Genomic DNA, 12,217 nt, shown 5'->3' with positions numbered 1-12,217 from the left:
AAAAAAAAAAAAAAAAAAAAAAAATTGTTTTTGGACATTAAATGTGTCTTTTGTAGAATTTTAAACCTACATCAGGGTTTCCGCGGGTCTTAAGAAAGTCTTAAATTTAGTTGTATCAAATGTAAGGCCTTAAAAAGTCTTAAATTGTACAAGAAAGCCTTAATTATGATTTCAAGAGGTCTTAAATTTGGGGACGGAAAGACCAGAATTGCGATATGGCTGAATGTGACGATTAAACTTCAAAAGGCTAATGTTATGATTTCATGAAATAAACACGAGCGCTGCACGTTCAAAGTCCGGTGCTGCGTCGCTTTCTGTTCTGCTGTTACCGGGAAAACAGTAATATTTCTACCAAACGCTCCACCTGCTGTCAGAGAATGAATGAGCATTTTCAATAAAACTGTTGTTTTGTTCAGAGTTCAGACCAATGCGAAAATCGACCCATGTTTTTACCCTGCAAACATGCTTTAAATGTGAACTGGTGGATCGATAAGAAGACAATGCAATATAACATCTAATAGTGGTGTGCGATATGCATGGTCTGCGATAATATCGTAATTGTTGTTTTAACGATGTGCGATTTGATATTATCTAGTATATCACGAAAAGCAAACAAAACACCTAACATTAGTAGGTTAGACTAGTGCGCGTGCGCATTTATAGTGCGTTTTAGTTGCATCAGCGATTTAACAGACTTTAATTGCAGTGCAATTAAAGTCGCAGCACCCTTTTCGAAATTTTAACAAATTTGTGGCACTCTACAAAATTTATTTTGTCACAATATTAGAATTTCTAACTTCGATATGATACTTTGAAAAGTATAGATATTCGGTACAGCAGGGAAGAACTGCAGAATATACTGTCATACAGATATTTTTAATATTATAAAAAATTTTGTCCATCAATGGTGGCAATCAGTAGGCTAATTTCTAATGAAGAGACCAATTTATATGAGAGATTTTAATGTAGGCTTTTATTCATATGTAAACATTATGCAAACCATTATAACTAGCTATCTCACAAAGTTTTGCTCACTCAGTGTATTTTTTATTTTACAGTGGGGTAATTTTGTTGTAGTAGCACGAGATAAATTGATTTCAAACTTTGTATTGAATAAAAAATGACAAGTAAGCAGTCAGTAATAAAATAAGAACAAATAAAGAAATTACTAATGATAGCACAAATAAAAAATAACGATAGGCCTACAAATGAAATAAATTGCTTTTTAATTTTTCAGGTAGGTCTAACAGTAGGGCTATTAAGAGATTTAGTGTTTTTTTTTACCAATTATACAAATAATGTTAGTCCTAGAAAGCTATTATTATCAGAACACGTGAGCATAACATAGCGGTTAGTAGATCTGTGAGTGAGAGGGCAGTGTTACCAGAGCTGCCCATATACCAGACCATGTTACAGTAGGGCTATTGCAAACAGAAACAATACTGTACTACATAGATGTTTCCTGTCGGCTCGATTTTTGAGTGGACTTTGCTGTTCTGATGAGCACAAACAGTATATGAGTGGAGCTGAGCGGAGCGCACACGCATAGAGCGGGATAAACACGTGAGCATAACATAGCGGTTAGTAGATCTGTGAGTGAGAGGGCAGTGTTACCAGAGCTGCCCATATACCAGACCATGTTACAGTAGGGCTATTGCAAACAGAAACAATACTGTACTACATAGATGTTTCCTGTCGGCTCGATTTTTGAGTGGACTTTGCTGTTCCGATGAGCATGAACGGTATATGAGTGGAGCGCTCACGACTGAGCAGCGTGCACATGCATAAAGCGGGATAATATGCAGAGCGTCAAACCACGTGAAAGTGAAACCTGAGCGGTGAATTCATTTTCGGCAGCCGGAATTTTGGTGCATCTCTAATTATTGGCGACATCAGAAATGGATATTATATAATAGATGCTTTTTTGGAACATTTTAGCAGTTTAAAAATATAAAAAAAAGGATTTTTTACACTGCACCCCCGATTGGGAAACACTGGTGTATGGCATTAAACATTTTTTAAAAAGGCATTAAAAAGCATTAAATTAGATTTGATGATACCTGCAGAAACCCTGTATTAAATATTAAAATAAAACCCTATATACACTATATATATCAATTATAATTTTTTGAAGCAATTGTATTAAAGGGGTCATATGACGTTGCTAAAAAAAACATTATTTGGTGTATTTGGTGTAATGAAATGTGTTTATGAGGTTTAATGCCGTTAAATGTCATCAATGCCAGTTACACTGTTATTAAATTGTAATCTTTTTAAAATCAGCCTTCACCTTTTTTTGAATCGCATCATATGACCCCTTTAATAAATTCAGACGAGCAGTTTGCGGTTTTCTGCCTTTATTGAAAATTACACTGCATTTGGTCCGTTTTGCAACATGATTCAATTAAAATCACAGCGCTATACATACATGCACGCTGGAGACCTTTTATCACATATGGCTGCATCCAGATATTATTTAATAACCCCTGAAGTAATTCATCCAGTAGCTTTTCTCTCCGTGACAGGAAAAGCAGACCACTGTTGTTAGCAGTTAGCACTAAGCATTAGTCGGGGAGGAGCTCTGGGAGGAGCTGAGTAAATTTAGTAACTTAAGGGGGCTAATCAATATACAGTATATTTCAAGAAACTAAGACTTAAGGTACTCCACTTTTTTCAGTTGTTTAAAGACTGAAATACATTTTTCATTTATATTTTAAGTGTAAATTCATTTAAATTTAAAATTGTTAACTCAAAGCAGGTATTACACATTTTGTAATTAACATCTGATGCATTTATAAATCAAAAATCACAATTGAAATAAAAAAAAATGTTCCTGAGGTTCAATATCTTTAACAACATGTACAAACATTACTACAAACTAAACCACCAGGGTCCTAGAAATGCGGTCCTGGAACTGCAGCCTCCGGTATATTATCCAATTCGGTAGGTGGCGCTGTTACAAAAGAATAGGGTCCTAGAACTGCGGTCCTGAAACTGCAGCCTCCGGTTGTGTAGGAACACCCTTCTCGAACATACAGGAAACTCGTTATGAAAGGGTAAACTCTGGTCCACACTCCAATACAGTAGGTGGCGATAATGCACCTTAACATTGATGCGACCCGCCATAAAACCGAAGAAGAAGAACATACAGGAAACACCAGCCGGTTCAGGGTCAGCTGTGCATGTTAGATCCAGAATGGAGGTGATGGTTGACGTGTAGTAATGAGCGAATAACGTGTTCGAGGGACTCTAATCAGATGTCATAATTTTGAGACAGTGATTCATTCCAAAGTATCACGACATCAAGACACTCTCGCGGAATAGGGGGTTTGATCACAGTAAGATCTGTAAACATGTCCTTAAAACTGACCACTCAAGCGTACTGTAAGATGCTGCTACATGCTGCTAAATACCCTCACTGCGCCGTTAACGGGCTGCTGGTGGCTGAGAAACACAAAAAGAAGGACAGCCCAAGAGACTCCGTGTTGTGCGTGGATTGTGTACCTCTGTTCCATGGGGCTTTGGCGTTAGCCCCCATGCTGGAGGTGGCACTCACATTGGTAAGACGATTCATATAATTTTAGTTGTGGAGATAGATTCTGGGCTACCCCGTTCACAATTTAGGAAATAACCGGGAGTAATAATATTGAGTTTTCCCGGGCTGGAAAAGTTATTAATGTAGATAATTATTTGTAGTCGTTTCTTTTCAATGAATAGGTTAAACCGGATTACAGTTCGGTCTGAATAATTAATTAATCAATCCACAAAATACTCACAAATGGTTCACTTGAAATCACGTAAAAAGTCGAGTCATTTTTATTTTGCAATAGGCTACCCATAAGTTTCAAAGCAGATTTATAGAAAATCATTTTGTTAATGTTTATAATATATTAAAATAGTCTTAAAATGCACTATAGTTCCATTTAAGTGAGTGAAGTGACATGTGGAAGGTGGGAAAGAGCACTGTACATTCACTCCCCCCACCTACAATTCCTGCCGGATCTGAGACTCGAACTCACAACCTTTGGGTTACCAAGATTAGAGCAGATTAGAGATGGATGATAATATTGTTAATATTTAACGACGGTATAAACAATGAAGCAGTTGAGATTTGCTGTAGTATATGTCACTGGTATGTACGCTGGTAAAGTTGGATATGAATGAATGAGTCTCTCCTCAACCATCACCAGTGTGAAGCATCCACTTGGATGATGCGACGTGCATAGTGTTCACTGTATAAATTAAATATAGATTTTTTTTTTTATCACAGCTGTTTTGTTGTTTGATGATCATTAATGACAGCAGCAGTATTTATAGGCCGTTGTCCCTTTAAGACCTGATGCACAGATCCGATATAATGATATACACATCACATCCGATTTCTTTCTCAGCTGTTTTCATTCACTTGAGACATAACAGACTGCGTTTACCTGAATGATTGTCGAGATGGGTATTTTGTCATAATTTGATGCGTCTGTTCAGAGGATTCAGAAGAGGATTTAGTTCGGTGTTCGCGCGCTTCATGTGTGTGCGCGGCTGTGCGCGTAGAGAACAGCGCGCGAGTAACGAATCGAGTTCCCTTTCGCCTTTTCTCTCTGGAATTGTTTAAAATTCGCTTGCTTGTGTAAATACGAACAAATTATAAACTTATACTCTATTAAGGTTAAATTTTGCAATTAATCCGCGGATCACATGCGTGCCGAACCGTGGGGCTTGGTCCGCACAGATCAACTACGATCCGTTTAACCACTAGTCAACTTCCAAAAGTATGTCAATTTCAGTGTACATGCTTGTTAGATGATTCAGTCTTTCTTGGAACATCGTTGACCACAGTTTGTTCTTATGAAATAGAGATTTGAAAAGTAACATTTTCCAGGGGTGACTGGTAAAGTTACAGTTTTTCTCATTCACTTTGGTGCAGATTTGGGGTTCAATTAGTTCCATTATTCCAGTGTCTTGACCAAAGCCACAATTGGTGATTTATCATGGTTCACTGTTTGTGTGATTTTAGCTTGCAACTTTCAGATCACTAGCTCATACCAAATAGCTTGTCACAATCAAATGTGTTGGTGAACTGAGGCCCCACCATGTTAACTGGCAAAACTATCACGATCCTCCTACCTTAAAGTTTTACTGGGGCATAGCATAGTTATGTCAGTCCATCAGCTAGTTCAGCATAAACCATTGATCTTTTTAGCAGGACAAGAGAACTATCCCTGTAATCAGGTTACTGAGAACTATCCCTGTAATCAGTATACTGTGTGAATCTCAGATGAAAAAGTCATGTGAACCCAATACTTTGGTGCACTTATAGATGTAATGTCTTTCTTTCCTCAGATTGATACATGGTGCAAAGAGAACAAGTATGTTATTGCTGGCTATTATCAAGCAAATGAGCGTATAAAGGAAGCCAGGTAAAATTTGGGCTTCTTAATGTGCTTTGCATGATATGTATGTGGTGTATGTAGATTGTGGAATGTTGTGATCTTTCCAACTTTTCAGACCAAACCAGGTGGCTGAGAAGGTCGCTGCCAGAATCTCAGAAAACTTCAGTGAGGCTGCAATGATTATGGTAATTTACATATTACATTGGTTTTTTAAATTAGCAATATTACAGCCCTATCACACATATAGCTACACAGTAAAACTGCATTGTTTGTCACCATTAGTTGGACAACAGCAGATTCACAATGGAGTGTTTTGTGCCTGTTCTCTTCATCTATGATCATCATGATAACAAGTGGAAGTGCAGAGAGCCAAGCACGTAAGTAGAGTTCATTTTGTAACGTTACGATCATATTTCACCCAAAAATTTGTATTCTGTCATCACTTACTTGCGTTACGTTTACGCTGATCATTTCCATACACTTAAAGGGGTCATATGATGCAATTTCAAGTTTTCCTTTCACTTTGGAGTGTTACAAGCTGTCCGTGAATAGATAAGATCCCTAAATTTGCAAAAACTAAAGTCTCAAACCCAAAGAGATATTCTTTATAAAAGTTAAGACTCGTCCACGCCCTCCTAAAACGCCTCATTTAAACACGCCCCCACATGTCTACGTCACGATGTGGTAAGATTTGCATAACACCGCCCAAATGTTCACGCAAAGAAAGAAGGCGTAACTTTGATTCTCACTGTAGTATTGTTGCCACCACGTCGTCGTGGAGACGCTGTGTTTCGTTGTGAAAGCGAAACTACTTTGTTTGGCCTTCCAAAAGCGGTCACAACTAGAACTCAGTGGTTAAGTTGTATTTACAAATGCAATGCGTAAAAAGACAGTATAAGTCATTATAATCAGTAATTATGTCCCCACTGGATAAAACAAATGCCTCGTTTGTAATAGGTTTTATTGGTTTTGTCTCATCGCACCAGGACAAGGTATCACAGTATGGTAAGGTGCGTAACATTTCCGTCACATGCTTGAGGTATTCTGCCAATCACAACACACTGGATAGCTGGCCAATCAGAGCACACCTCGCTTTTCAGATCGATGAGCTTTGTAAAAATCGAAGCGTTTCAGAAAGGCGGGGCATAGAGAAGCAACAATAATGTACAGTGTGTGGAAAATAATGTTTTTTTTTTTTTTACCTTAAACCGCATAAACGCATTGCATTACACCAAATACACCAAATAATGTTCTTTTTAGCAATGTCATATGACCCCTTTAAAGCATGCAGTTTTAAGAACAAAATTGGTACACATTGTTTTGTTTGTCAAGCAGCTTTGAAATGAGTAAAAACGTCAAACAGGGATGCAAACTTGTCTCATTTTGGCTATTTGGGGGTAGGGGAGGGGGGTCTGCAATAAGTCATGGGCAGTGAAATGAGAACCATTGTCTCATTTTCTCACGCTGCCAGACTAAATCGCACACCAAATAACAAGACGGCTCAAAATGAATTGCAAAATCTGCTCAAATATAGGATTTTCCGACCAGTGTGGGACTTGTTTAGTCTAACACCGATATTCTTAATTGGACTGCTCTAAGGGGGCAAGATTCTGCACCAGTCAAATTTCTTCCAGCACATCACAAAGTGACTATAGAGCTCCGGACGTCACGTGACCCATTCTGTTTACACTGACATTCTGCACTACCAACATCAAATGTATTGTTTAGCTGAGCACTGATGCCTCATAAATTAAAATGCTTTTATTTGTTCATGTCTAATATTATTGGTTAAAGGGATACTCCACCCAAAAATTAATATAAATTCCTTTCTTTAGATGAAAACACACACACAAAAAGAGTAGTCCATGTACTATGAGTGGGTGACCCAGTCTTGACCTTTCATTACTGCCATACTGTATATGAACTCATAAAATAATTACATAACAATGGAGGTCTAATGTCATTGTCACATAATGAGACTGTTAAAAGGCAGAAAAGCTTAAAAACAGAAGTTTAATGTTTTGTCTAACTTTCTTTAAATTGCAGTGACTGCTTTGAGGATTGGATAGAGGCACAGAAGATCACAGCAGCTCTTCTAGAAAGCAAATCATACGAGAGTCTCGTAGACTTTGACAACCATCTGGATGACTTACGAAATGACTGGACCAACCCTGAGATCAATAAATCTGTCTTACATCTATGCTGAAGCCATTCAGAGATCCTGTCCACCTAACCAAACCATCAGTGCTTAAATGGGAAGCATATCTGGCTATGGCTGGATAATCAGTACTGTTAGTGACATGCTCTCTCACTGAGAAGAAAGATTTAAGAACGGAAATGGAACATTGTAAGTGCTGCATCGTCATGTTTGAAAACACTGAGGTGACTCCAGGAAGCCGATGTCAAATAGGTTTTATACCCATTTTCATGCGATAGTTTGTATAAGACTCAACTGTACAATTTTGAATGCTATCGGACTAGTTTTATTTAACTTAACTAATTGATAAATATGATGATTTTCCCCCTTTTTTTGTAAGAATCTTTAGTTTCAATTACAGGTATGGTTATTTACTTTTCTTAACTACTTAAATTGCTCAAATGAAAATATCTTACTTCAGTTTAGAAATTAATATTTTGATTTATAAAAAAGAGATTGCTTTTATGTTTGCAGCTGACCAATAATAATTTGCTAGTGGTGGAAGAATAAATATTTTTGGCTCAGATTTTTCGGTAAATAAAGGACTAGACTTTAGGTATGAGGCCTTTATGATTGTAAAGTTTTATAAAAATGAATAAAAAAAAACATTCTTGCTTTTCCAAATGACTTTAAGCAAATTTTTCAGAGAGTTCAGCTGGCTGTAGTGCAGTAGCAAAATATAATTGAAACACTCCATCATATAGGGAAACAATATATTAAAGCAGTATACGGTGGCCCCAAAAGTATTTGTACAGTCATGTAATGCTTAAAAATCATAAATTGCATTGCATTTTCGATTGTTTTGAAGAAAGATAGCATGCAAACTTTTTTTTTTTAAGCAAAACATTTTATGGTTGAAAATAAAAGCAAAACATATCATTACACTTTGTGTTTGAGGAAGTTTGACTAAGTTTAACAGTTAAGTTTATGAACTACCTGCATGAACATAAGCAGAGCTGAGTAGTAACTGATCACGTCATGTGGATTACGTAATCAGATTCCAAAAATTAAGTACTTGTAATTACATTGTTACATAACACTCATAATCAGATAGCTGTGAAATACTGTCTTTATCATATTGAGTGACCTTCATTTATTGTTGATTTTAGAAATCTGGACAAAAATTATTTAAAATCTGAAACCCCTTTCACTTAAAATAGTTACTTTAAGTAACCTTGACATTTTAAGTTAATATCTCAATAATTTAACAACACGTTTGCATGTTCACATTTCTATGATGGTCATATGACACAAGTTAAATAAATATTTCATCTTTTTAGTGCTCAAGTATCTTATTTTGATTGTTTTTATTTTATTTTTTCATTTTTGTATTAATTATTATTTTAACAGTTTTATGATTAACCTAATTATTAGCTTTTCATCAACTCGCGAACCCCCTGCAGTTCCTTCACAACACCCAGTTTGGGAAACCCTGGTGTAATATGATGTTAAAAGTTGTTAATAACAAAGAATGGAATGTATTTTCTTTCTGTTTATATTTTTCAGTCAATATGGTACGGAACAATTCTATTCAAATCTACGTGATAAATGAGTTGGGTCATAAAGTATCTAAAAGTAATCAAAAAGTAGTCGGATTATATTACCTAAAATGTGTAATCTAATAGATTGTTATTAACTACAATTTTCATTACATAATTTGTAATCAGTAATGGACTACAATTTCAACATAATCTGCCCAGCACTGAACATAAGGGAACTGATTGGATATATCCATAAGGTAAAAATTTATGGGAAAAAGAGTTAAATGTATCAGATTTGGAGTACCAATAGAAATGTCTAAAAAAAAAAAGGATAAGAATAACATTTCAGTGGCAAATGTCACTCTCCACACCAAAGTGGCTTTAGTAATGGTTGTACGTACTTCAGTGGATGCAGTACTTTGCAGCACTTTTTTACAATTCAAGTGCAGATGTTTTATTAAAAATGTAATTTACTAAATGCAGTTACAAATGATCAAGTACCATTAAATATTAAGTGTATAATATGTGTACTTTTATTCATTTGCAGGACTAATTTTGTCTATGGAAGTCTTGGCTAAATAGGCCAATAAGAGACTATTAATTACTATTCTTTCTTATACAAATATGTTTTTAAAGATGTGTTCAAATTAATAAAACTGATCTAAGATAAATAAATAAAAAATAATGTGCGTTCATAAAAAACAATTTTAACAATTAAACAATTTAGCCAATAATAGCCTACATACAGAAATTGATTCAAGTAATCACATGTAAAAATAAAGCACTGCATAGACTTCACCATATAAATTCAACATAAATTGATTCATAAAGTTATGAACGAGCAGTGAATAATTCTCTCATTTTGTTTGATTAACAGATGATGACAGACAGCAGCAGGTTTATACAGTATGCTGTTAGGGAATGCACAGATACTGACTAGCATTCGATTACTTTTCTAACTGTTTATTTTCACTTAAGACATAACTGACTGGGTTTAGTGTAAACTCACCAAGACGGACATTTTGACATGCAAAGCGCAAAATAGCTTTCACTCCATCTCAAATCGTGCACACGGAAAGCGCTCTTTTTTTAGTATCGAGCAAGGCCGACAGGAGATTGTATATAGCTCCTGACGTCACGAGACCCATTTCTGCCACCATATGAAATGAATAATGCCAGCATGAGTTTCAAGGCAACAGAGTTCACTGCGCACTTTAATTCAAAAGACATAGACCTGTACATAGCAAAACGTAATAATTTAAACAGATCCTAGCGGTGTAACGGTACACCTATTCGTATCGAAAATTTTCGGTACGGGTCTTTCGGTTCGGTATGCATATACCGAGCAAATACTGCATTGTTTTAACCACTGGACGAGCGGAACTTCATTAGAAACTTCCTGTCACGGCGCGGTTAGGCAAAACACCGTGTAAACAGGGGTCTGGGTCCAAGTGCAGGTTTTATTTAACAGCAGGGGAAAACAAAAGTCAAAACCGAAAACAAACAGAGCTAAGACTCTGACACACAGGCTAGAAACAGAAGACTGACACACAGGCTAGAAACAGAAGACTCTGACACAATACGGCCACGTAGAGCTTGCATCAGTCCCGTACAAACAATGACTAACAACTACAAACAATTATTAATAATCCGCCCAGAGAGGCGTGGGGAAGGCGTATAAATAGCCCTCAGGATGGGCAACAGCTGTGTGTGTGAGTGTGTGCACAGGTGTGTGGAGTCAAGGTAACGGAAAAGGAGTCCGGGAGGATGGGAAATGGCGACCTCTGTTGGTGAGAGGGAGAACACCAGACGCCAGACCCTGACACTTCCAGTTTTATATATTGTTACTTTTAATAAGAAACAAAGTTTAATCTTTCAAATTATGTCCTTTTTTCAGGAAATTCAAACAATAAATGCCGCTTTGACGCTCTTTGATATGGCGCAACAAATCAGTGCATAAACGCCTCAAGAAAGGTACGCGGCAGCGCGTACGGTGACCCAGTAGTGCACAACACAACGAAATTAAAAAAGCAAACATAAGCTCACAATGCAATAAACAAAAAAACAAGCTCACAACACAATGAAATTAAAAAAGCAAACGTAAGCTCAAAACACAACGACATTAAAAAAGCAAACGTAAGCTCAAAACACAACGACATTAAAAAAGCAAACGTAAGCTCAAAACACAACGACATTAAAAAAGCAAACGTAAGCTCAAAACACAACGACATTAAAAAAGCAAACGTAAGCTCAAAACACAACGACATTAAAAAAGCAAACGTAAGCTCAAAACACAACGACATTAAAAAAGCAAACGTAAGCTCAAAACACAACGACATTAAAAAAGCAAACATAAGCTCACAACACAACGACATTAAAAAAAAGCAAACATAAGCTCACAACACATCGCAATTAAAGGGGTCATATGATGCGATTTCAATTTTTCCTTTGTCTTTGGAGTGTTACAAGCTCTTGGTGCATAAAGAAGATCTGTAAAGTTGCAAAGACTAAAGTCTCAAATCCAAAGAGATATTCTTTATAAAAGTTAAGTGTCAACCACGCCTACCTAAAACGGCTCGTTCTAACACGCCCCCAACATGTCTACGTCACGATGTGGGAAGATTTGCATAACGCCGCCCAAATGTTCACGCAAAGAAAGAAGGTGTAACTTTTATTCTCACTGTAGTATTGTTGCCGCCGCCGCCATGTCGTGAAGGCGCTGTGTGTTTCGTTGTGAAAGTGAAACTACTTTGTTTGGCCTTCCAAAAGAGGACGATATCCGCTTCGTCACGCCTAGAGCTGATCCATGCTGGTCGCTGAGGAAAAACATCAACTTCGCTCTGTGGATCGGCTTTCACCGTGGACGAAGCGGAGTCCAGCCTAGGGTCATCACGTGGTTGCCGCAAGCCCGCCGGACGCTCCTTCATCGAATCCGCTGGCCGCTCCGTTCTCAAGCCCGCCCACCTCTGCTCACTCTGCCGTGTGTTTCGTTGTGAAAGCGAAACTCAGTGGTTAAGTTGTATTCACAACACTGTTCCAGAACAGTTCAACCCAAAATATTCAGATGTGTGCTGCATTTTATGGAGGACTGTTTCCTGCTCCTGGTAGAGTAGACCACAATGCCAGCTGTTCTGACTCACAGACTGTAAGTA

The 12,217-nt window shown here is 37.1% G+C and overlaps 1 protein-coding gene across 1 annotated transcript; it reads left to right on the top strand.

Moving 5' to 3' along the window:
• Positions 1-3,123: 3,123 nt before the first annotated feature.
• emc8 (ER membrane protein complex subunit 8) lies at positions 3,124-8,181 on the top strand. Its single transcript, XM_016474826.1, has 5 exons — positions 3,124-3,560; positions 5,338-5,414; positions 5,503-5,572; positions 5,670-5,764; positions 7,434-8,181. Exons 1-5 carry the CDS (start codon positions 3,354-3,356, stop codon positions 7,591-7,593), a joined length of 609 nt encoding a protein of 202 aa, XP_016330312.1. The 5' UTR covers positions 3,124-3,353; the 3' UTR covers positions 7,594-8,181.
• The last annotated feature ends 4,036 nt before the right edge of the window (positions 8,182-12,217 follow it).

This window comes from Sinocyclocheilus anshuiensis, unplaced genomic scaffold, assembly GCF_001515605.1.
Source record: "Sinocyclocheilus anshuiensis isolate Anshui unplaced genomic scaffold, SAMN03320099.WGS_v1.1 scaffold5087, whole genome shotgun sequence".
Classification (NCBI taxonomy): Eukaryota; Metazoa; Chordata; class Actinopteri; order Cypriniformes; family Cyprinidae; genus Sinocyclocheilus; species Sinocyclocheilus anshuiensis.
This window is presented reverse-complemented; position numbering and strand designations above follow the sequence as displayed.

Coding starts and splice junctions, on each gene's coding strand:
- emc8 (XM_016474826.1), top strand. CDS start 3,354: ATGTCCTTAAAACTGACCACTCAAGCGTACTGTAAGATGCTGCTACAT. Junction 3,561..5,337: donor TGGAGGTGGCACTCACATTG/GTAAGACGATTC, acceptor TTCTTTCCTCAG/ATTGATACATGGTGCAAAGA. Junction 5,765..7,433: donor AAGTGCAGAGAGCCAAGCAC/GTAAGTAGAGTT, acceptor TTTAAATTGCAG/TGACTGCTTTGAGGATTGGA.